The sequence below is a fragment of the Tachysurus fulvidraco genome, chromosome 10 (assembly GCF_022655615.1).
Source record: "Tachysurus fulvidraco isolate hzauxx_2018 chromosome 10, HZAU_PFXX_2.0, whole genome shotgun sequence".
Classification (NCBI taxonomy): Eukaryota; Metazoa; Chordata; class Actinopteri; order Siluriformes; family Bagridae; genus Tachysurus; species Tachysurus fulvidraco.
In genome coordinates, this window is record NC_062527.1 from 9,930,490 (window position 1) to 9,957,401 (window position 26,912).

Consider the following 26,912-nt stretch of genomic DNA (forward strand, 5'->3'; position numbering starts at 1 on the left):
AAAGCCTTCACAGCACTTGCACAATTAGCAGAACACATAACACACTCACAAGTAGAGAAAAACTGTATACACCTGTGCAACTGTAACATATAAGTTATAAACACTAGATATTACAAAAAGACAATACTTACGCACTGACTTATCCCTATAAGACAATATACTAATGAATTATCATGGGTATCTAAGTATTACATTAAAAAATACATGCAAATATTTCATTTTCAATAAATGATTTAATCAGTCACGTGGATCTGGAGCCTATACTGGGTGTAAAGTGGAAATATACCACAGAGGGAACACTAGATCATCGCTTAGAACTCTGTTACTAAGGTATACTGTATAATTGCAAAGCATGTCTGCCTCATGCCTCCACAGCTGAAGGTTTGATTCCCACCTTTCCATGTGTGCGTGTTTGACTGTACTTTAATGGTTCATCCATGTCCTCAAGTTTCTTCCCCCAGTCCAAAGACATGCACTGTAGGCTGATTGGATATCTAAATTGTCCATAATGTGTAAATGCATGATCATATAACCCTAATTTTTTCATTTCTACACTGGTTACATGTTAAGTTTAGAATTGATTACAAACTGCTGCTACTTACATACAAGGCTCTAAATGGTTTAGCCCCCATGTATCTAACAAATCTTCCAACATGCTACAATCATACATGCTCTCTAAGATCACAAAACTCAGGACTTCTGGTAGTTCCCAGAATAACAAAATCTAATAAAGGTGGTAGAGCGCTTTTGTATTTAACTCCCAAACTTTGGAATAGCAGGGGGGCACAGTGGCTTAGTGGTTAGCATGTTCGCCTCACACCTCCAGGGTCGGGGTTTGATTCCATCCTCCGCCTTGTGTGTGTGGAGTTTGCATGTTCTCCCCATGCCTCGGGGGTTTCTTCCTTTACCATCCAAGGGAGTTTTTCCTTGCCTCAGTCACCTTAGGCTTTCTCATTAGTGATTGTAGATGTATTAGCATCCATGGAATGATGGATGAATGGATAATTGCACGATGGATGAATGGATAATTGCAAAGGCTTTCTAGATAGTATTGCATTTAGGAGGTTTATTAACTTATATGATACAGTGGCTTTGATGGATATGATGACGCTGAATCTCACATAATATCCTCTTTGTGTCCTGCAATGATTCAGTATTGATGAGCCTGTCCCTGTGGACATCTGAAATTACCCTTTGCATCAGATACAGTATCACATTTGCCTCAACTCTATCCTTGATTCTGAATATCTGTTGCCCCATCAACCCAGTTTCTCTGTTACAGATTATCATCTATTTAGGAAAAGAAAAGAGGAAAGAATAACTCGTAGTTTCATAAGACGAATGGTAAGAATATGTACCTTATCATCATTTATAGCTAGATTACAAAATGTAAAGCCTACACTATGGTGCAAGATTTGTGAATCAGGGATCTGTGTTTTAAATAAAAAACACACATTAAATTAAATTCATTCTAATAAAAAAGTCACTGCAATTTGCATAAATTGTTTTTAATTGTATTTATTTTAAAGCGATTAATTAAATGTATTATATTATGTTTTAATGTCTGCAGTACTATTCTGCATATGCTCTGTTTTCTTATAACTCTCATAACATCATCTGACAATCCATATGAAGATGATGAAAATGATCACATGGGTGAGAGTATCATAAAAACAAAGCTAGTATTAGACTTAGAGTAAGCTTACAGTATAATGCAGCAAAAGTGAGATTCATATAAAAGGTTATCAGTTCCAATAGGCAAACCACTGTGTCAACTCCAGGCTTTAAATTTATATCGGAATGCATTTCTACTCCATGCTGCATAAACAAATGTGTACGTGCGATTACACTGCTTTTCATTTAACTTCAAGCTTGTATCATCATAATTTGCTTTTCAAATGAAGACACAGATGTGGAAAATGTGTCCTTGAAAGTGAAGATTGACAAGCATAGTTACTGAGCCTGAAGTGCAGTTACATAAAGTGAACCTTCAAAGTTAACAACATACAGAGAAAAACTAGAAAAATGGGTTTGCTACATAATAAGTTTAAACAGAATAATGGTACAACTTGTTTGTTTAAAACTGGCAAGTAATTATTATGTAATTACTAAAATAAAAACATGGCTTTAAAAGAGAGCAAAAGAGGAACATGTTGCATATCAGATATAGGTATGCCTATTAAACCTAAATAGAAAGAGAAAGAGAAAGAAAGTAAAAGCTAAAGAAGTGAGGGGGTGAGGGGTTGTTTGGGGTCATTAGAGGACAGTGCTTAAGAATGTCTGAGAAAAAAATAAATTCACAGAAGTTATGAGTCATCTAAAAACCCTGAAAACAATTCCAGTTCACACACATTCTTCTAATAACTCCTAAATTCTACTACTGAGAACAGAGGCATTACATGAAACATGAGAAGTGAAAAATATGATACCATGTTTGATATCAAGGTATGATACCAATGTGTTTTTTCCACACAAATCCATATCAAAATAAAAGTTGGCATCTATCTAGTATCTGCAGCTGAACTCACATCAATAAAGACCGTACACATCTCACCTGCCCTCTCACCTGTCCTGTTGATCTCAGGTTAGCGTAAACACACAAACACATATGCACACCCCACTTGCACCAATAACACTACTGGTGAATAACCAGAACAGTGCCCAGGTACAACCACAGCATGTTTGTGTGTCTTACTAAACTGGAGTAAAATATGCAGGAGACTCAGCACATGGAAGATGCCAGAAGAATGAAGATAGCTGTAGGAGTGTAAAAATGGGGGGGGGGACATTGATTACTACTTGACACATCAGACTCCACACACACACCTTCCACTCAAACTGTGAGTCTCTATAATATGACTTCCTGCCAACATTTCTGGGGGGAAAAGTTTGTGACCTCAATTGCCTTTGCATTCTTCCAGAACTACAGAGAGAGAGAGAGAGAGAGAGAGAGAGAGAGAGAGAGAGAGAGAGAGAGAGAGAGAGAGAGAGAGAGAGAGAGAGAGAGAGAGAATTGCTGTGACTATTGTATATATAAAGTATTTTGCCTGTACGCAGAAATAATTGAAAATATGGGCTCTCATTATATGTACTTATAAACTTTTATGTGTGCACAATTTTCTACCATAAATATATATACAGTGTATATTGATTTCTGAATAGAATCCACACTTCATATGGATGCTGTAATATTATGGTTATAAAATGAAGACAGAGGCATTCTTTGGACAACAATAAGATTAATTTACAGAATGGAGGACCTGCTGAATTAATGCAGTTGCTCCTTAAGCAAAGGTATGGGTGGGGCTAGCGTTGCCAACAGAGAAACTTTACATAACATGCCAAACATATGCAGGGGAAAAATGACTTACATGCATGTTCAGTCATGTACCAGGTTATGACTTGAAGAAAAAGCACATCAATCTAAATGTGTACCAGGAATATAGCCATCTAAAAATGAAAAACTCAGAAGGACTACAGAAAAGTAAAGTGTTCAAACAAACTCAATTTGCAAGTCTGCTAGTGGAGTCAAAATCCCCAATTCCTTTGACAGAACATCATCTTTAAATAAGGTTAAATAGATTAAAAAGCCCCAGCAAAGGCTTTACAATTCCTGCTGCAATTTATATATACCCCAGCTTTAAATAATTCTTATGAATAGTTGTAAAAACAATAATATCCCATGAGGTTCTACGTGTGCATAATCTCTTTGTTATCCATGGATCCAGAAAAAAATAAAACAACAATAATGTAGACCTTGTAGAAGAAAATCTACCACACAATCTTATGTCCTTTTCGTGTCTCCTGCTTCAAGGTGAAGGACTGCTGTCTCTGTTACTTTAAGCTTTCACTGTTTTGGGAAAGTGAAGGCATGTTAAGATAAAGTAGAATATAAAACTCTATTACTAAGGTATATAATTGCAAATCATGTCTGTGCATATGTGTTTGTGTTTCAGCTGAAGGTTTGATTCCCACCTTGCTATAAAGCTTTTAACATGTTTCACATAAGGTCATGAGTTGTACTGAAATCAACACACAGATAGTTTGGAATGTCACTATCACTCTGATTGTCAGTGTTTAATTTCTTTCTAGTTCTACCTGACTAACTAATACAACTTGCAAAAACAACTGGAAGGTTGATTATGTAACTCCTAGAAGAGAACTGGCACCTACAACAAATGAAATGCCTGACTAACTGTGAATTCAGGATATTTAGTGTATATTAACCTCTGTGTCTTGTTCCACTGGTTCTTTGAAATTCTTAGTAAATGAAGACATCCAAGAAAGTGTTTAAACTTGTAAAAGAACGCTGAATACAAAATGTCTGAATATCACAACAGCTTGCTTGAAGAATTTATTGACAACAGTTATATAACCAAATCACAGTCCAACTATTGCTCAACAAAAACCTGCAGTAATACTGTACATCAGTACTCACTGATGTCTCCCTCCACCGAGATCACATGCACAATGTTTATTTACCTTTTCTCTAAGAGAATTTAAAAATGCTAATCCCTTTGTTATTTCAGTGTCATATCTCTTGTCCATAGCTGATAGATTCCCTACAGAAAAGATCTGACTCCACTGAAAGAACATCTTGAGGATATTGGCTACAGAAGAAAGAACTTATAAGGCTCTTGTCAAAACTGTTTAAGTAAAAAAGAACACAAACACTTTGTAAATGGGGTATTAAGTTTGTGGAATTTACAGTCTTGTGAGCATAAGTTCATTTAAACGTATCTTTAATTTGACTTTGTCCTGTCCTAGGAGCTAAAATAACTCTGCAGGCATGGGTTTTACAGAGTGATGTTTTTATTACATTCAGTGTTGAGCAAAGGTCAGGTTTCCCATAATGCGTTTTTGATAGTGATGATGGTTCCAGTTCTGAATACATGACTCTCATCAAAAGAGATGCTGTAGAAATGTCAGACCTGCTCACATCTCTGAAAGGTTTATTACCCCTATGCAATCTGCACAGACAAAACGACTCAAATCTAGCTCTTGTATAATTTATTGGATTCCAGAGTTATGAGTTTTAAAAGAAGCAGTATGTTTCTACTAGGATATTTAACCAGCTGTATAAAGTGACAAATGTAGAACACTTTTTGCACTCATGGTTCAAATCTTGCTCGTGGATGACAAGAAAAAACTCTGAGTTTCCATGAGGTTTGAAATTTTCTAAATAGACAAAGTTTTCCCCAGCCAACACAAATAATGAGCAAATTGTTTATGATCAACATACTGGATTATGAAACTGGTGGTGGTTCCTGGGGGCTGCCTTTAGATCTATCAGATCTATTTAGCATTAAACAATATTTCAGTAGTATGTTCATGATTGTGGTGGCATTTGGCCCTTTAAAAATAATTGATATAGTGAATGTAGTAAAACATACAGATGACCCATTCCAATGTGTTAACTCAACAGTGCTGTTACACTGCTGTTGAAAGAGTAACATTTTACAAAATAAAAGGTTTGAGCTTTCAGCATAGAATGTGTAGAAGTAGATGCATGTTTTTTTGGTGACAGTATTATATTTTCTTTGGTCCTCAACACCTCATCAGTCTATATCAGAATATCAATGGAAATAAAGAGCAAACATTAAAGAATGCACTTCTCATATTCCCACGATCTTCAGGAAATTCGGATGTTGCAACTTCCAGTTGTGAACATGTGACCTGTGGAATATTACAAATATTTCACAGTGGTGAATATTTTTATCTAAACGTGTTGAATGACAGGAATACAGTGTAACTTTAATGGATGACACTGAAAATGATATTAGCAAAAGATGTTATGCATTCATGCAAAATAAATGTTTGCTAAAATTGTGGGATGGGAGAGGAAAATTCTGTTTTCGAAGTGTTGTATTGTACACACTTGTTTTTGTTTTTGTTTTTTTGCCAAGGATTAATTTGGCTTTTACTTTTGTTTTATACACATAATTGTAGATGTAATATCAGAGGGAGAGATTATGAATCTCAGTCATAGAATCACCACATTATACAGCATTATTCTTGAAATAATTGTATATAAAATAACAGTCTATAGGTGAAACACATAGAGCGCCCCCTCTAATGAAACCGGTTTCGTCTAGTACAACACTTTAAAAATGAAGTGGGGTCACGTGGCATCTTCACAAACCAGGCTACAGCAGTTCTGCCTCCAACTCTTTTACATAACTTTCCTAATCAGCCCTATGGCAGAAAGCCAGCCCAGCACACCCTCAGTTAACCTTTGTGTGCTGAGACATGAGCTCAGTGCTCTCTGTGTCTGAAGCGACAGCTCCACTTCTCTGTCCTATCCCTGCATTAAAAGCGACATGAGACTCTCGCTGTCCTCTCTCCACTCCACCGGTTTTGTTTGGGCAAGCATCCTGGCAGCGGAACTCGGATCCTGTCCAATATCTACAGTCTCTATGGCTGAATGAATCATGTAGACCCGTGATCATGTAAGCAAAACATGTCGGTCTATAAACAACCATTCACTTATTTTTGTAGGGTGAAAAAACACACCCACTACCCAGAACAGCACTATGGTTGCTAGATACTATTTCGAATGGAGCTGGTAATGCGATCACAGTATCCTTGAACAAGAATCAGGTTCATATCTGAGCATTACTGTGAGTTGTAGTGTGGAGTGTTTCGGGGAAGTATAATGAGACTGATACAAACAGTGAATGCACCATGGCAGAGCAAATCCAAGTAAGGACATTTAGTTACATAAACAGGCCCACGTTAAGAACAAAGTGAGCTAAGGCAGGCAGTCCTCTTAAATCACTAAAGTAATCTATGTGTATTAGCTTGAAAATTTAATCGAGATACTGAGTAGAAGAAATGTAGTGTTTGGAACATTCTCTATACTTTGAATTAAATTAAAGAAGCTGATTCTGAACTGCATGCTGGAAGTGATGAAAAAAATTACACTTTTCTTTTAATAAAGTTTGAAATTAATGGTATTAAATACAGGTATTTAAAGAAGGGGGAAAAAGGGGGAAAATTCACATCATTTTGAATCATATAAATACCTGAGTAACAAAAATTTTAATTAAAAACAAAAATTAAAATAAGACATCTGAATATAATGAATCCCATTATTGAATCCCAAATAAAAGAAGAAGAAAAGAAAAATCATCAGATCATTGTGCCTTGATTTCTCAGAAGAAAACATCTAATTTTCTCATCATTATTCTTAGCTCTCAGGAAAAGATGAGGATTTTCTGCAGTGCCCTCCTGATGTGCAGTTTTCCCCCAGGCTCAGTGTCAGGTATCATCCCTGCACTCCGATCAGCAACTAGCCGAACTGCAGGCCTCTTCTCTCTGCAAGCCTGCAGCCCTGTGTGTGTTACATTCCTGCAGAAATCCATCCTCACTTCCTGCAGACTGCCTCCATGGGTTACCACTGCTTGCAGCACAGCGTCCGTCACGCGGCAGCAGTTCTCCAGACACAGGTGCCGCAGTCGCCTGCAAGAGCGTAGCACGTTGATCACGTCTCCATCTGTGATATGTCCACAACCAGAAAGGTTTAGAGACAGCAAGTTTGGACACCTTAAGAGTGAGACATAGAACAATCATGTTAGAAATAAAGTGTGATTTTAAATATGGATTGCTATAAAACAGTGCATATTTCTTCTAATCACTTTAATGCTCTTTTGAGCACCACAGTTCAATGCTGCCACCAATGGCTGCTATTATATAAGTGTATATGTTTTGAAGAACCCAGTTATTGTTTACAATCCTCCTTTTGCAGAAATGCTTAATTACAGAATGCATACTGGTCTACACAATTTTGTATACCTGTATTGTCTGTCTGCACTGTCATTTGTCTTGCACTTGCTCTACAGTAGGTTGCACACAATGCACTTTATGTGTCTAGAGCAGCTTTAGCTCTATGTTTTTCTATGTAGCTCTGTTTTATGTAGCACCATTGTCCTGGAGAAATGTTGTTTCATGTAACAAAGATCTGCATCTTCTAAATATGGTTGAAATGACGAACGCTTCTTGACTTGGCTTTACTTTACTTGAGTGAGTGTATCACTTGTATAAGAACTAGTATATTGTGGTTATAATACATTTTGAACACTTATTGAATATTTTATTAGATACACTGACATTATAAATCCAGCTTGCATGTGTACTGTAGCATTTATTCCATGTACAGTTTTAGGCATTTGTCTTTAGGATTCATTAAAAAGTGCCTCTGGATGACTTTGTTTATGCACACTGTGCACATTATACAGTATATGCACATAACATTGTTTCTTGCATTTGCACTAATTTTAATTTACAATTTGCAATTTACTGTACATCTTTTGCCTTTCTTTTCCTTTACTTATGTCCTTATAATTTATGTCATAGACTGCATAGAGTAAGAAATTCTTTGTACAGCATAGTGTACACAGTGGTGTAACAAGGTAACATTGTCACACCTAAAGGGTTCTCTGGTTTAATCTGATCCTGGATTACAGTCTGTGCAACTTTTCGCATGTTCCCCATGTCCAATGGGTTTCTTCCAGGTTCTCTGATTCCTTCCCAGCTCACAACACACCTGTAGGTGGACTGGCTATGCTACATAGACCTATGAATGTGAGGGCAAGGTGCCCTGCAATGATCTGGGCCAGTGTTCCTGGGATAGCTTCCAGATTCATCGCAACCCTGTCCGGGATAGAACTATTATTGAAGATGAATGTACAAATGCATTTATTAATATTATGTAACAGAATATATAATGCACATTATGGGCCTGATGCGTGTATAAAAAAGAACAGTGTTTAAAGAAGCTTTGCCATAAACTCAGACTATTTGATAGTAGGTTTTATTTTCCTTTTGAATACCTTTTTGGTGTGAGACAGTATGCTTTTGATTGAATGCACACTGAAGCACTTAGTTTGTCAATGAAAGCATCAAAGTGCTGGATCTAAGCCTCACAACTTCAATAGGATAGTGGAGCACACTGTTAGCATCATGTGAAATTCAATCCAATTTCTCTGACGATAGACACTAACCTAAACGTAACCTCTATGATTTGCCAGAGATTTCTAAATAACTAAAAAGCCAGACACAAGCTCAAATTCAGGGGTGTCCAATCTAATCCAGAAAGGGCCGGTGGAATCAGGTGTGGCTCCTGCTTGATTGGACAGAAAACATGCACACACACCGGCCTTTTGGGATAAGACTGGACACCCCGGATCTAAGGCTTTGTAACATACCACTTATAAGAACTGGGCTAAAAGTCTTAGAGTCTTCCTTCCATATGACTCCTGATAGTGCATTCTCTTACTCTAGTGGGTATGGAAGTGCTGCAGCCTGCTGATGGAATTGCACAGTGTTTGTGAAAACACGCACACATGCACACACGCGCACACACACGCGCACACACACACACACAGACACACACACAGACACACACACAGACAGACACACACACACACACACACACACACACACACACACACACACACACACACACACACACACAGCTGATGTCTGGCTACACTCACAGAGCTGGGATGTCATTCACGTGTACTGTTGTGGATTACATAAGGGCTTACATAATCTTACCACTTATCCACATGTGAGGCCGACACATTTCAGTAGCATCAGAGCATTATGGCCTTGTCCCAATAACCCTGGACATGGGGTGGAGCATTTGAATCATGTGCCATGTCCTTTTCTTTTTTTACTATACTGAAGCAAGCTGAAAGTGGATCCATAAGAGAGGAAGGAGGAATACAACTAAGGCACTCATCCGATTTGGTGTCAGTCATTATTCTTCACCAGGGGATTAATGAGATTGCTGATTTCATATGAATGAGAAACAAATAAACTATTTGTGTCTTGTTATTTCTCAGGTACATGCCCTCCTCTTCAGTGGCACTGCCTTCCTTTTGTTCAGAAAAAAAGACGCAGTCATTTTTATCATGAAGCAGCCTGAAAATCAGCTTCACACCTCCTTCTTTCCCTCAATCTCATTTGCCTCTCTCTTTCTCCCTCTCCTGTTTTCTCTCTCTCTCTCTCTCTCTCTCACACACACACACACACACACACACACACACACACACACACACACACACACACACACACACACACACATACAACACACACACACACACACACACACACCACACACACACACACACACACACACACACACACACACACACATATACACACACACACACACACACACACACACACACACACACACACACACACACACACACACACACACACACACACACACCTATCTAATTTTTGCTGAATTGTCAAAGCGACTTCGTTTGGGGGAACAGGCATGACTAATAATTTCCAAAGCGTAGATTCCTCTGTCCATATGGGATTTTAAGCAAAAACATACAGTTGTTTTGACTGCATATAATAATAATAATAATAATAATAATAATAATAATAATAATAATAACCTTTATTTTCTATAGCACCTTTAAAAGAACATCTCAAAGCACTTTACAAAAGCAAAATAAAATCAACAAAAATACACGCATAATATAAAGATTAAAATTAAAGCAACAAAAATAGACTATAAAATAAGCATTATGTATAATTACAATTAGTCAAATTAAAAAGCTACTACAAAAAATAAGTTTTAAGCTGAGATTTAAAAGTGCCAAGAGATGTTGCTTGCCTTATCTCTGTTGGTAATGAATTCCACAGTTTTGGAGCTAGTGAAGAGAAGGCCCTATCTCCCATCGATTTTACACGAGTTAAAGGAACAGTTAAAAGACCAGTTTCAGAAGAACGAAGGTCGCAAGATGGAATATAAGGAATTAAAAGATCAGCCAAATATTGAAGAGCTAACCCATGTAAGGCCTTGTAGGTAAGCATCAGAATCTTAAAATCAACCCTAAACCCTAACGAGGAGCCAGTGCAAGGACTCCAAAAAGGGAGTAATGTGATCTTTTAACTTTGTAAGTATTCTCGCCGCCGAATTTTGCACTACCTGCAATTTGTTTAAGGTAGCTTTAGACACCCCAGCCATCAAGGCAGTAATCAATACGGGAAAACATGTTAAAGTGTTGATCAGTCTCTCAGCAACAGAAAAAGACAGCATTGGACGCAATCTGGCAATATTTCTGAGATGGAAGAAAGAAGTTTTAACCGTATTTTGGATATGTCTCTCAAACGCCACATTTGAACCATCAAGAGTTAGCATGACTGACCCAGCTTTGCATAGCTTTGCATTGTTGGTGAGCCAACAACCATAATCTCAGTCTTTTCACTCTTAAGGCAAAGAAAATTTTCTGTCATCCATTCTTTCATCTTAGAAATACATTCAGAGAGAAAATCAACAGACACAGTTTCATTAGGTTTTAAATTAATATAGATCTGCATAAAAATGAAATTTTAGACCAAGTGATCTCAAAAGCTATCCAAGAGGGAAAACATAAATATTAAAAAGCAGAGGGCCCAAAATTGATCCCTGAGGCACCCCAGATTGAACCTCTACGAACATTACCAACATTTGTGCCAAAGAAATGCAGGAACTTATCTAAACAGCGTGTGAGTGTCTTGTGTATATATACTGTACACTGTTCCGGTTCATCTGTAAACACAATGTTACAGTAACCAGGTAATGCTATAGTAATAGCATTATGGCATTTACTAGAGGACTGCCATATGTTGATCTCATATCATATCATCAGGGGTTTCACAGTCATTTCAATGCACTCATTGGTAATGTATGGCTAATGTGCCACTAAACATGTTGCTTTGGGCTTTGCGATAGGAACATACACAAGACACTCACACGCTGTTTAGATCTAAGCCACCATAATGACCAGGTCAGACCAAGAGTATCACAACACAGAAATATGCAGCAGATGAATGTAGTCAAGCACAAAACACCTTTTTTGTGTGACAGTCACATTCATATAATTCACTTCTTTTGATTTAAATAATATCTGTGAATCAACAAATCAGGTCAAACCACACTGACAAATATTGTAACAGACAAGGTGTTACCGGTTTCTTTTGTGTTTTGTTCCTTTTCAGAGTAACAGCTAAATCAAAGGAGGTGTTACAATATAGAGGACTTAATGGAATTGATTTCTTACAATATAGTAAAGTTACACTGAGTTTCTTTGTTGTAAAATTTGTTTAAGGGTTCATGGATAGTTCTTAAATATGGGTTATCTTAGATTCTCTAGATGTAACCCATTTTCTAAGAGACATGTGACAAGTCATGCAGAATTAAAAAAGAAGTGATCCTTATGAGGAATGAAAACAGATTAATGTCTAAACTTAAACGTGGTAAAGATAAAGAAATATATTCAGTAATATATAATACTATTTTTATTAGAACATTATGACACCATCGGTTTGTGTGTCAGAGAGAAACACGTGCATTAAACAACAGCAACAAAGAGGTCATTGTAAGCTCCACCTGTCAGTTTAAATCTTGTGAGGAGAGCAGATGAGGCAAAACTAGACACTTCAGGTCTTCATTCTAATTATACTTGTCACCTCTTCCCTCAAAAGTCATTCCAGTTTTTGTTTGGCCAGCTGTCAGATCTAGAAAGACCTCCTCATTTCTCTGAGAAAATGTGGTTTTGCCAGAATCTCAAATCAAAACTGCACAGTGGGAGGTTTTACAATTCTCTACAGCATCAACACAGATATAAAGCCTTATAGAATGGCAAACAGAGCTTTAGTATGTCTACAGTCATTACATTCTGCCTGAGATAGCGTGTGCTAAAACTTCAGCCAATAATTCATATCAAAACGCTTGCTGCTTCTTAGACCTTGTCATTTATAACAGTAAGAAACTTCGCATCCAGGCTCAAGTCAAAGCATTTCTACATTCCTTTCAGTACACCTGAGATAAGGATGTTTCTGATTAGATTGTGGGAGTGGATCTTTTCTAAAGCGTTTCTACAGTTTTACTAATTTTCTTTTTAAAGAAAACGCTTCAAAAGGCACACTTTAGGAATGCAAACAGACAATTAAATGGCTTACACATGCTGTTCACATTCAGATGTTCACAGAAATGATTGTTCTCTACAATTATTAAATATTTTTATTCATGCCTACAGCCACAGTTGGTTGTTTGCCTTTGAGCTTGTTCAAGCCAATGGTGGTCATGTTCATCTGTAGCTCCAAATCCCTCCTGGGAAATAATAATTGCATTTCCAGCTAAGAACATAATGGATATTTTTTTTAGCTAGGGGTGCAATCCTCAATCCAGTGCTTTCTTACAAATTGAGGTATTATATATTCAAAAGGACAACGAGTGGACAATTCACTTGTATATTCTTTGTTGAAACTGAAAATGTAAAGATAAAAGCATAGGAAGCAACACTGATTATCAATGCAACTGACTTTTTTGCCTCCTCCTCCTCATCTGCAAGATCAAAAACGTGACAGACAATACCAGGATGGTATTACGTTTTAACAACAAAAAAAGCACTCACATTTGGCAGACACGCTCCAGGAAATGGCTCACCAGACTCGCATGCTTACTGCAAAGGTCCCTCTGGAATGTTGTCTTCTTATAGTCTTCAATGTTACACACTTTGACCCTGCTGGAATGCCAGCATATATTCAGGTGCCTCAAAAATGGTCCAAGGATGAAGTTATTCCTTGTAAGTTCACTAGGGGAGAAAAAGTTAAGCAGAGACCAAAGCTGAGGGTCCAGAAAGGCTTCTCTGAGGCGTTTGCAAGCTAGAGACAGGTTCTGCCGACTGCCTTTATCCAAGAATGAAAAAAGATGAAGCAGGCACTCTTGATTAAGATCTGTGAGATGCATTGCTAAAAGAGAAAAGCATCAAACAGGCCTTTGTATACTGAGCTGAGGTCTGTTGATACACACAGAGAATCAGCAGTTGCAGGGAAAGCAGTCTGTAGTGCAAGGCCTGAATTTATGATACCTTTGCAGCCAAGCTCTTCCTCACACACAGTAGCCATGAACATATAAGGTCAAAAGGAATGGGAGTTATTTTAAGACGACAACAGCAGGCTAAGACAAAAATGGAAATGTGTGAAGCATTCACACACACAGGGTACTAGGCCATCTGTTGGGGCAGATGTTTGGACAGTGATTGTGAGTGTTCCTCACTAACAGGGGAGAAATCAAGGCAGGACTTTCACATTTACTCATTCAGGCTGTGATTGAAAGTGAGAAGTTGGTTTGAAAGATTTCCAGAGCTTGATACAAACTTTGGTTTCACTTCCTGATATATGCCAATCTTTTCATACATCTTCAACAACAGCCCAAATAGAACATGTGCTTGCAGCCAAACCTGAAGCCGAAGAACACTGTGTACCAATTTCGTATTTATTTCATGAGCACAGCATATGAAATATATCAGACAGTAAAGCATTTTTAAGAAAATATATAAATAAAACACAGACAAGCATCTTGGTGACCTCTCAGGCTGGTATCTGACATTATCTATGCTGGTATGTGCCACTGATGATGAAGTGATGCAGAAGTGAAATTACAGCTTGTACCCTGTGAATCATTTGCAATGACTCATAACATGCAAGCAACAAACGGAGCAGCAGTACAGGTCAATGTGAGCTTATCAGCAGCTGCGACCTGAGGCAAGGGTGGTGGTTTAAGAGGGAGAGGGTGTGAGAGAGAGAGAGAGAGAGAGAGAGAGAGAGAGAGAGAGAGAGAGAGAGAGAGAGAGAGAGAAAGCAAGCCTGTTATCACAGTGGGGTTGTTGAATGAGGCAGCTGCTCAATTTGTGTATTTAATGAGGATATTATTCCAGCCTTAGACTGGCACCTGCATGTGCGACAGAGGGTCAAACAAAACTCATTGAGCAGCTGTTCGTCCTCAGAACACAGGAGGCCCTGTTCCTTTGGCTTAGTAGATCCACTGCATTGCCTGCCAGTAGTTACAAACAGATCTGTATGTGCTCTACCTTCACACGTGCCATCATACGTGGGTGAAACGCGTTTGATATAGGGAGGCAAAAGGAAGAAGCGCTTGCTAGCGCTTGCTAGCGCTTTGAGTGGTTTACATCATCAAAGCAGGTCACCATTTACATTGATATTGAAATTAGTCTCTGATAAACAGGCAAGGTTCTGTATGAAACACTTATTCAGGCACACTAAACAAGTGCTGCTGCCTCAGCTACATTTCAAACATGAAGGCTGTAATTACACATCTCTTTTGGTTGTACTTAAAGTGTGCAATTTGTCTTCTCTCAGAACAGATCTTTCAAAGATTACCTAGAAAATCATAAGACCAACAGGACTGCTGTAAAGTGGAAATTGTTGGAAAATATTTACTGATGCAGGCATAATTTGGGGCAGTGTTACAGAAGAAACTACAATGTAAAATTTACTAAATCAATACCATGAATTCTTGAAGAAAAAGAATTAAATGGGGGCTTTTCATGAGTAAGAACCTTACATGGAGAAAACATATAAGCTATTGTTACCTATTACAAGATTCATGACACTGAAGTTTCATAATTTCATTAAAGTTTAAAGTCCTCAATTTTTGATTTAAAGCCAAGACAACAGGTGTTCGAAACTGATGGTAGGAGGGAGTTCGATTTCACTTCAGGATTATTGTACTTCAGTGGACCGTGTTAAAAACACAGACTACATTTTTTTGTAAACTGATGTCTATTTACTGCTTCTATAAACAATCACATAAAATCAGCAGTGCTCATGTGTCATCGTAGAATCAATGGTTAAAGCAAAACATATGGCTGCACCTGTTATAAATCAGTATAAATAATTAAAATGTAACGGCCTCAACATTTTCCCTTTAAACAAAACTCTCACCTTTATGAGGTGAAGTCGACTGTAAAAGTAAACTGTCTGTGCAATACAAAGGTGAAAAGGGAACATCTTTACACAAATTTTGATTATTCAAGTTTTAAGAAGTATCAAGTTAGAAATGCCTTTATCCTGACAAACAACAGTAAATAAAAATACTCAAATTTAGTTCATTTACATAAAACCCTTTATGACACCAAAGTGATCTAATGTTAAAAGAAGTGGCCAATATCTGAAAAACACATTAAACAATTTAATTTTTCTGATCCAGTTTCTACACCACTATCCACCAGTACACATGATGGACAAAAACAATGAAAGGCAACATTAGGAATGTTTTTTTTGTTTTGTTTTTTAAATGATAAACACAGCAGCTTTTAGTTTTTACTGAGGTGTGATGGAGGTGCTACAGGTGATATAACTGAAGCTCAGCGTGGAACTGTGTGCAGGAAATGTGGACTATCAGTCCGAAGGCTTCATGGTAAGGTAAGGCTGATTAAAGCTTCGGCTTGGTCACAGAGCCTGGGTTATTCTGCTCTCTCCGCTCTGTGTAGAACAGCATATAAGCCTTGGCTTTGGCTACCGTCTCCTCGCTGACTACAGTCACAGTGCTGTCATTAAAGTGATACCAGCAGCCCTCATGTAGACCATATGCTGTGTAATGACCTGATCCCACCCTGGCAGAAACAGATATACAGAAAAAGTCAGATTACCAACACATTGGGGAAGTATTCTTAATTTGCATTTTAAAACAACAAAATAAACACTAATGAAGACAGAGAAGCTTGTAGATCACTAATGCTTTGTGGTTTTACCTTCAATGAGAAAGAATACAAAATTGCAACATCTATTTAAATATTAAATACATACAGAGTGAGTTTTTAATCCCATATGTTTGGATTTATTGCTAACTCATTTATGGTCTTCAGGTTTGCTAAACAATTAGCAAACTGTGTTCATAGTTTTGATAGAAAGTGACGTCTATTACAGTGACAACCAAACTATTTTACATGCTGTTCCATTTAATAGTGATTCTAAATTTCCTATTCAGGAAATGATGAGAGTTTGAACCTGGAGTAATTTATATTTAGATTTCTGTCTAAAAGAGAAGGCATATCAAGCAGCAACAGATAATCTCACAAAGGAAAATGTGACTCAGTTTGGCTGCCAGGTTTTTTAGTTATTGGAATCACTTTAAGGGGAAATTTATATTCATATAACAATGTAATAGCACATTCTCAAATATAATCCTATTTAAATATAGTTATTGTATAATTAGTCAGAATATGATAGTGTGGAAAGCCTTAAGGTGCAGTATCACCACCTACAGGTGACATTAGGGATAATACTATAAAAACCTTGTCTAATACGATCACTTGTGACACAGATGCAGTAACTAAAGGAAAACACGAGACAGACTGATTTGTATTTTGTTAAGGGATGAAAACCCAAACTTGGACAGCAAACATAGACATTCACTTACCCAGACCCATGATGCACCACTACTGCAGCAAGGTCATACAGGCAATTCTCATGGAGACTGTTTTCAGACTAAAAACACAAACACATTGAATCCAACATCAATGATCATCTTTAATAGCTTATACTTTAATACTTAATAGTTGACTATATGTCCAGTGCTCACCTCCAGTAAGTAGCAAGTCAGGTCAAGGCCTCGCAGTGGAAACTCCACATAGGTATCAACTTTATTTCTTAGAAAAGCTGTCCAGTGAAACCTCTTTAGATGCAAACACAGGACCTACAACACAGAAAGAATAGACCAGACCATCAAAGCGAAAGCACTGAAATACTTGTTGCACTAAAAATTGTTGGGAAAATACACCAAACCTTAGGCATTTTCTGGATCCAGAATTTCTTTGTGGATTTTTGTCGTTTTTTACATTTATGGCACATGTAGAGCTCCGTTTCATCAAGTTCCTCCAGATCAGTGAAACTAAAAAGGCAGTCTAAAGAGAGAGGGGAAAAAATTACAAAGTGCACTTCACTTGCTTCACAGCCATTCATCTGATGTGTATTATACTTCAAATCTTAAAGGGAAGTACAGTGGTGCAGTGCTGGAAGAAACATAGAAGGATGTGGTAAACAGTGTGTGAAAGGAATACAATGTCAGACATTATGCAACAGTCAGTTCTAACCCAAATATGATTGAGCTGCACTGTTGCATCTGATCATCAAGATCATTTTATGGACCATGGTTCTGTTATACCAAGGTGTTTAACATATATTCTTTTCAAAAATGTTAAACATTACAGTCATGATCATTTATTATGGTCACAGTGTTATTTTAAATAAACATTAATATATTTTCTTTTGTAGAACATGTCTACAAAACATTACGGGTATGAAATTAAAAAATAATATTTATTATTGACTATAGTTTCAATATACTCTGTAAAGGCTTGATGTTTTAGTACGTGTTTGAGAGTAAGTGCAGAGTTTCCCAATGGCTTTTGGTCTTCCTCCATTATTGATTGGTGGGGAAAATGTGTGCTTGGCCCCCTTAATTGCTGCTGGCTGGTATTTATTAATATTAATATTACTTTGTTGCCTAGCAACAGGCCACCTGTGGTGAAACTACTTTTCTGTTGCAGACAAAATGGTCAATATTAAACAGACATTTAAAACAAGATTCATCACATCTACACTATACTATTTCTGTTCTCTTCACTATACTACAAAATTGTGTTATTGTAAATAGTATCATAGCAGTAATGTTTCTTAATAGACAGGTAGGAAAAAAAGGTGCCCAAAAGACATCAGTCTAAAAAAAATGGACATTTAATACCTGCCTATAATTTAAAGTAAACTATGCTAAATAATTACCAACACTGTCCCAATGTCTATAGTCAATTTATATTATTAGCTTTAATATTTCATAAGTCTGCTTAATGCCCCAATATTACTACATATGTATTGAAAACCAAGTACCCACCCCCAAAATAATAACAATAAAAAAAATTAAAAAATAAATAAATAAATAATTAATTAAAACAACAACAAAAAAAATAAAACAGAAAAAAAAACCAGAAAAAACACACAAACGCACACTGAGCAGAATATTTACTTACCTCTCAAAGTGCACATGGGCCCTGGTTCCTGGTCCTTTGTCCTTTTTACTCTGAACTGGCTGGGAATGTCCAAGGAGAGGTCTAAAGGAAAGAAATATTACTCACCAAGAGCACTTATAAACTTCTGATGGGAAATGCCGGAGATAAATCTTACCTAAAAATGGGTCAAATTTCTTCGACTCTGTGCCACAGATCAAGCAGTTTACTTCACTGTGCAGGACACCACCAAATACATCAGTGACCATAGTTGGAACCCCGTTACTGAAACATAATGAAATTATACAAGAGATACAATCTTTGTAAGGCTATGTAAGGCTATATGTCTATACTAAATTCTTGATCCTCTTGTGTGAAACTGGATTACACTGCCATATCGCTTTACACAAATCAATGACCACGCCATAACAAATGGCCCATTGATGCTGCTGCTGAGCATGCTTCATTTGCTCAGTCTATCTTACAGAGGACTGATAATGGCATCACAAAAGGGTGGCTCCACTTCCAGTCTTGGGATGTCAAAACAACAGTGTGCGTGTGTGTGTGTGAGATGGGGTGCCATCTGTAGAGTATTAGCATTACTATTATTATACAAGAACCAACTGATATGACCACAATTACTGCTAGGAAGTCAGCCTGTATTTTTTTAAATATTTGATATATTTGCAAATTTGAATAGCAAAACGGACACAAAAGATATGAGTGCCTAGAAGTGCTTTAAAGTCTGGGAGCAGGTCTTCAGCAGTGAAAACTAACTGCAAGTCAGCTAATCATCCGAGAGACTTTTTTCCAAACACCATTTTGTTTTTACAAACGCTTTAATAAAAACGTGTCTAAGACAATAAATAATATGATTACTCGTCAGCTATCTGGCTCATGGCTAACATATCAGTATGCAGAATTTGTAGTAACTCATTTGTTTTTGTGAATATAATTTTTCCAAGCCTATACATGTGATAAAGCACTTTGTCCAAGTATGTAACTACTTCCAAGTATGTAAAGATGAGTTTAAAAGTTTAATATGAGCTCATGTAGCTCAGTTAAAGTGCTTAATGTTTCATGGCATACAGGTGGTTCTGTTACAAATAGTAGTGAGATATTCATAGGAGTGAGTGTAGTCAGGGATATCAAAATTTGTAAACATTAAGTAAAATTCATTAACATTACATTAAGTAAAATTCACCAAGTTAGTGGTAGTGCAGCTGGTGGTGGTGTGCAGCGTGTGTGTGTGTGTAGGTCTTACATGCTGCATTTGCTTCCTGAGTTAAGGTCTGGGAGCACGCTAGACCCAGGCAACCCGTTCTTACTGCCCTGTAGCTCTCTGTGGAGGTGATCCAGTAGGTACCGCAAGAACTCATGGGCATCCTGCTGCTGATAGCCCCTGCAGAATTAATAAAGCACAGCACACGGAGTACAGTTGAGATTGGGACTAGGCCTAGGAAACTGACATCCCTCCTATCTCAGTGAATCAAACAGCTAGCAATATAGACTTACTGAACTCACTATTAGGAGCATGCGTACACCTGCTAATTTATGCAATCTAATCCACCCATTATGAGGCAGCAGTGCATTTCATAAAATCATGCAGCTATAGCAAGTATCTTTGTGTAATATATATTCTGAATTCTCTCAAAGGTAGTTAGGAAGTTGTGTTTTAGAATAAATGCTAACAACTAGCTATATTGCTCTAGGCTTTTTCACTCAGCTTTTCAAATATAAATCTGAGCTTCAGTTTGTTAGCAATTTCCTATTACGTTCCTCATGCAAATAACTGTCTACCAATGTTAAATTATTAAAGTAACAGAGTGAATGAACTGAAATGAGCCAGAAACAATCAATGGTTCCTCTTTTGTACATAAAAGCACATTTTTTTCAGATTGGAAATATCCAGCTGACTGGACTCCAAATAACAGCTGGAAATATCAGAATACATTTCAACAAGGTAAGAAAAAGGCATCTTTTATTTTTCAGTCCTCAGAAGTCAGAAGCAGCAGAGCTAAAAAGGAGTCTGAGAAATGCTATTGCAAAATAGTGTAACTCCTACAGTCACAGCGAAAGACAAAGGAGCCTACAGTGGTACAGGTCATGTACTTGAACAAGAGTCACATTACCTGAAACTTGGCATAATTTTCCAGATGACATAGAATAGAGCATCTGGGCTAAAAGCAGTCTGACTTCCCTGCCAAAGGGAACAAAGGGTTTTCCTGAGCTCCTCTACCAGAGACCTAAAAACACACACAAAACATGTAAAAAGAAAAAAAAAAGATTATTTAACAATTTATTTAAAAATTAAATATAGAAGATAAACTCATGCAAAAGAACATATTATTTTCTGGTTGACTCCTTAATGAAAAACTTACTAATATGTCCAAAACTAATAGCATTCTAAAGTTTAATAAATACACAAGAGTATAAAGTCTGTGTACCCTTTTAGAAGCATGACTTGCAAAAGAATTAAAATAATATTCAATAGCAAATTAATAATAGCAAATACTACCATCATTTCAAGACAAACACCAACTTAAAACAAAATCATTACTTTTCATAATTTCTACAGACAATAGAAAACCCACAACCAACCACCCCAACTGCCCATCTACTCAAGAGGACCTTACACACTGCTGTCCCCTTGGCTTCGGGTGTGGTACATTCTCCTTCCTGCAGTCTTTCCGCTCCGCAGTGCTACTGCTGGCATGTCTTTAAAGTAGCAGCTAAACTCGGGAATGTTACTGTAAAGAAAAAACTAATTTTACTTAAAGTTTAAAAAAGACAAAACATTTAGTATTAAAGACTTTAACTTGTACAGCAAAATAAGGCACACACCATTATCTAGAGATTTATATTGTACATATTGCTGAATTATGTATTATTGTTAAATCTATTGCTTGTCTGAGTTGGGCTTATTCTCTTTTTTAGCTGTACATTTATCAGTTGTGTTGAAACAGTAGGTACGGGGTTGACAAATTAATGGTGGTTGTACTCCAATGCCAGTGGTCAGCAAGAACAAAATAAATCTTTGTAGGTTTACTCAAGAACTCGATATGTGTGTATGTGTGTGTGTGTGTGTGTGTGTGTGTGTGTGTGTGTGTGTCTCTATCTAAGACACTGTACCAATAGTAAGTGCAGAAACTTAAAAAAAAAAAAGCTAAGCAGTCTTTAAAAATTTTAATTTTAAAGTTTTTAATGCTGCTTAGTTAAAGCGTATTGCACAACATTAGTTTTAAACATAGATTTTGCAACAGTAGCCATGCTCTTAGCACAGTAACTTCTGGTGGTCCATTTTGGTCACATTTCCTTTTAAAGAAAAAACCCAGTCAACCAAAATGGATGAACAAAAAACAGCAGCAGTGATCAAGTCACAAATGTCTGTTATAGTGCTGTGACATTGACACCAGACACCTTGTACTAATTGGGCCAATCACAGCCCAGAGGAGGTCTCAGAACTATAGGTAAAGTGGTCAGGATTTCAGTTTGGTAACTAAAAAACACCAGAGCATTTCAATTTAAACCACAATCTCTACTTACTCAAACAAAATGTCTTTTTGTGCCAAACACTCTTTCATTTGAAGTTAAAGCTTTTTCCATTAACTAGAAATAAAAGTGACTACAATATGTTCTTACAGCACACTATACAAAAACACATTTTAAAACTCATGGTGATATCTTTCAAGTTTACTTGATCATTATATGAGCTTAATGACTCATGCGGCTTATAGCACTGGTTGTGGTTTAACAGACAAGTCAGCTGGTGAGAGCAGTCAGCCGAGTGTTCTTGGCATCCATTAGCAGCAGCTGACTGGACAGAGTCCCTGCTTTCTGCTTTCCTTCTACACAGCACCACAAAGGGTTGGGCTGCATTCCAGCTTCAGTGTGACAAACCATGCTAGCCCTGCATCCCCACAGATTCAAGAGAAATCTATACCCAAGAGACTGGAGGATGGCATTCATGAAGCAAGTGTTGCCCAGGTTGCGAAGGCCAGTGGCACTCCGAGCAGGGGGCCCTTCCTGAAATGGGCATAAAAACATTTTATGGCTAGGTCTGTTTGCATAGTGTTTACACATCAGAGCAAAGCTACTAATGATTAACAAATCTGTTACAGACACACTGAAAAATCACATAAAACAAGTCCACATGTTGCTCAACATTAGAATTAGGCAACAATGCATTGTTTCTTGCAAACAGGACACACACACTCATTAACAAATACAGGGAAAAGAATTAACCTGTACCTCAGCCAGTAAAGTTAGTTTAGTTTCTACAGTGGGGGATTTTTTTGTTGTTGCAGTTTATACTTACACCATCTGCAGGCATCCTGAGGTCAGGAGAGGAACTCCCCGACAGTTTTCTTTTCCTCTGTCTGTCAGAAGTCATCACAGAGCTGACAAAGAGGAAATACATGTGTGTATTGTACATTTACAAACAGGTCCATTTTTTAAGAAACAACTTCAATGTACACTCCATTAACATCAATACATCACATACAAGGTATACAGCTGTCAGTTCTCATAGAATATGTAATTACAAGTCACTGCAGAATCAGTCAGTGTTTTTTCTGTAAATTAACTCATAACTAAGGAAGTACATTTCAAAGAAATTCATCCTTTGCTACTGATCTGCACATTGAGTACAACCAATACTTACATTTCCAAACTCTGAAGATGCTCCCTCACCCTCTGCACCTGGCCCAGCTTGGTGTCATTCACCACAAAGTCATCACATCTGTAACTGCATAAAGAGGATGAATATTATGTTTAAATCACAATCTGTTTTATATTTGCACATTGTTCAATTTGGGAACAAGTCTTGATTATACATACCAGAATGTACTATAACTGCTGCAGTCCATGCACACAGAATGCTGTTGAAGCTTCTCTGTTTTCTTCTGCCCAGTTGGTGAACACTGAACCTCCTCAAAATGCTTCTTAGCATGGCCATTGACGTACCTTACAGTTTATATATATCACACATAAATCACATGCCATACAATACCATCAACATGAATTAAACCCTGATTATTTTCATTGCTAATTAGTGATTGAAAGAAAACGGTTACCTTCCACAATGTACATTCAAGCAGGTGAGGCAAACCCAGGGACTTTTATTTGAACGGCAAACTAGCCAAGAAAAAGAGAAACACAATACACGTTTTAATAAATGATTAAATCCAAATTTAAATCTGTGAATATAATCGTGATTTGAACATAGTATAATCCAGATAATTATTTAAGCATTGTCATGCAGGGCAACACAGTATTTCTGCACACACAATATTGATTTGAACATACAGTATTTACACTGGTCAGAGCTATTTTTGTTTATTGTCTTTTGTGAAATGTCTTCTATTTTTTTTAACTGTCATTTGTCCTGCACTGTCTTCTTGTCTTTTTGTCCTGTCCTGCACCAGGTTGCACAGATGCACTTTATGTATCTTCAACTACTTACTAAGTCCTTATAGCTCTGTCTATGTTTTATGTAACACTATGATCCTAGAGAAACATTGTCTCATTTCACTGTGTACTGCAACAGCTATATATGGTTGAAATGACAATACAAGCTTCCTGACTTGACACGTTTTCCTTTTAGAAAGTCGTGTTTAAACGTTTCCCTGCTTGTTTTTTAAGCTGTTGTATAACTTGGACGTCTTCACGAAACCGCTGTGTTCATATTGAGTGCAATTACAAAAAAAAAAAAAACACACGTCAAATGACTGGAGGCAACCGAGAAACAGCATCACGTGTGGAAACTTCGAGAAAAGATCAACCGGTGTAAGCACGTGGAGGTGCTGTGAAGGACAACACACTGTGATTTAAAACAAAAATCCATCTCCGTTAGATTACAGAAGCAATTTAGAAAAAAGTGTCATTTGGGAAGTTGAACACACAAACAAATCTTTAAACTTTATATAGTTTAAAAAAAACTAATAGGTCATATACTCGCTGTGTGAAAGTAAACACCCTGGCTAGATTATTAGCTAGATTTAATACCTTAATAAAGAGTGAGACTTTAGTTGTTAGTCAGCACTCACCACTGCAACACCATGAAGAAGGTGAGCCGTGAGGGAAGCGGTTGGGATCCACCGCCACACACACCGTGGCGCTGAGATGCGGACACTCCATCACAACAAGGGCGAAGATGCAGAGCAGGAAAACCAGAACCGAGCTTTTCCGCTAGATATTTTCACCCTCAAACGTAGACAACACTGTATTGTTTAACCAAAAACAAACAATGAATCGACACAGCAGAAGAAATACCGTTAGCTGACTGGACTAGTTAGCGTGTTAGCTCACAGGCTAAAGATACAAGCACTAGCTGAGCTCGAGCGCTGATAAATACACCAAATTACACTAAAACACTGGTGTGTTTTTATTTTTATTTTTTAAAGATAAACAGATTTAACTAAGGTAAAATCTATGGACTGTCACTACCAGCACCATATTAAAAGGTAAACTGACCCATAGAAAGCGGTATCGAGCCAACGGGGAAGAGGCGCCATCTAATGACGTCACGGGTTCAGCAGGGTCGCAGAGTCCACAAGCGGGACAAATATGGTAGTTTAATGATACCGTTTAAAACCGACAAATGCTTTCCTATCGTTAGTCTACACATAAACGGACTGTTGGCTAGTAAATGTATTTTGAGTCTCACCAAACCAGTGCTGCTGAAAAAAAAAAGCTTGTAGTGCTTTTATTTGGTCAAACCAGTCACTTAATAAGCCTCTGAAGTGTTTGAAACGCCTCATTTTGGCGACACCTGCTGGTAATATACTGTAAACTCTTTAGAGGGAAATCTACTGTAATGTTACTCAGACATTTTAATCAGAATCAGAATCAGGTTTATTTGCCAAGTAAGTAAATGTGTTGACGCACACAATTAATCTGGTTCCAGCTGTTTGTGACTCTCAAAAGTACAGACATAAATAACACCATACTCTACATTTAGCGTGGACTATACAAGGCTGGACAAAGACAGACTATACAAGACAATGCAGATGATGTGATATAATATAGACAGTACGAGTATTAAATAGGAATACAGAATATATGACTGATCAGTTATGTACATAAAGTGTGAGTTGTGCATGGTAGTGCAATTAACAATATTGTGCAATATTATGCTTTTGTACAATATACAGCAGCAGTAATGTGTGTAACATACGGATGATGTGATGACTGACAGTTCTGCTAATGGGTAGTTGACAAATGACTGGATATAATTAAATAACATAAAATAAATAATTGAGATAGAATTGTTCACATTATTAAAACATTATTTTCTTAAAGTGATATTTATTTTACATGAAAGTACTAATTAGAATCATTTTCACCATGAATAGATGAATGGTGTCACACCAAAGGACAAAAAAACTTAACAGTTTCAGTGGTCTTAAAACATAGTTAAATATTTAAACAATTCTGAGAGAAATACTTAACATGTGCACTTCTCATGGCCTTCATAGGGGTCTTCAGTCACATGACCTTGAGTGGGGTCTTTCAATTAAATGTAGTTGTCCATGATATTGCCCAAATTAAAATTAGGTTTTTGCATAACACCAAAGGACATTTTTATCTGTGACAAACTTTATGAAATTCCTACACTTTTAGAAATGTATGTATATGAAAAGTGATGGCCACTTAGTGAAATAGACACTTGCACAATTATGCCAGGAGTGTTCATTAAGATTTTTAAACATTATTTTCTTTATTTATAAAATGTAATATTTATGAAATAATGTTGTCTACCGTCACACCATAGGACAATTTTGAGATTTGGCTCAAAGTTCTAAAAAAACTAACAATAACTTGGGTATTAAAACAACAAATTCATATAAAACAAGAAAATGTTTAACCATTTACAGTATTCTAAATTATGAAAATGTGAATTAAATTATGTTTTATCTTCTGTGACAGTGAAAAAGCCATGTCACGTCAACTACCCTAATGCAGTACTTATAGATATGACGCATTGAATATAATTATGGTGAGTTGTTAATAAGGGTGATTGTTACTGTGTCTGGCAGTTTTGGAAAACAAAGCTCTGTAGTGCCTGTGAAGGGTCAGTAGTGATTTTTACTGCCC

The 26,912-nt window shown here is 37.1% G+C and overlaps 2 protein-coding genes across 3 annotated transcripts; both read right to left on the reverse strand.

Moving 5' to 3' along the window:
- Positions 1-1,540: 1,540 nt before the first annotated feature.
- Positions 1,541-13,772, reverse strand: fbxl22 (F-box and leucine-rich repeat protein 22). Its single transcript, XM_027173012.2, has 2 exons — positions 13,425-13,772; positions 1,541-7,545 (listed from the first exon to the last, which is right to left on the reverse strand). Exons 1-2 carry the CDS (start codon positions 13,757-13,759, stop codon positions 7,197-7,199), a joined length of 684 nt encoding a protein of 227 aa, XP_027028813.1. The 5' UTR covers positions 13,760-13,772; the 3' UTR covers positions 1,541-7,196.
- A 1,451-nt stretch (positions 13,773-15,223) lies between these two features.
- usp3 (ubiquitin specific peptidase 3) lies at positions 15,224-26,323 on the reverse strand. Of its 2 annotated transcripts, none has more exons than XM_027173502.2 (16): positions 26,267-26,323; positions 24,863-25,036; positions 23,891-23,951; positions 23,655-23,780; positions 23,479-23,562; positions 23,134-23,215; positions 22,759-22,841; positions 21,452-21,565; positions 20,948-21,061; positions 20,080-20,217; positions 18,994-19,100; positions 18,840-18,920; positions 17,599-17,717; positions 17,396-17,509; positions 17,234-17,301; positions 15,224-16,427 (listed from the first exon to the last, which is right to left on the reverse strand). In XM_027173502.2, exons 2-16 carry the CDS (start codon positions 24,951-24,953, stop codon positions 16,247-16,249), a joined length of 1,563 nt encoding a protein of 520 aa, XP_027029303.1. In that variant the 5' UTR covers positions 24,954-25,036; positions 26,267-26,323; the 3' UTR covers positions 15,224-16,246. The 2 variants fall into 2 exon arrangements, with proteins under 2 accessions (XP_027029303.1, XP_027029302.1); XM_027173501.2 differs by lacking the exon at positions 26,267-26,323 and adding an exon at positions 25,290-25,494.
- Positions 26,324-26,912: the final 589 nt, after the last annotated feature.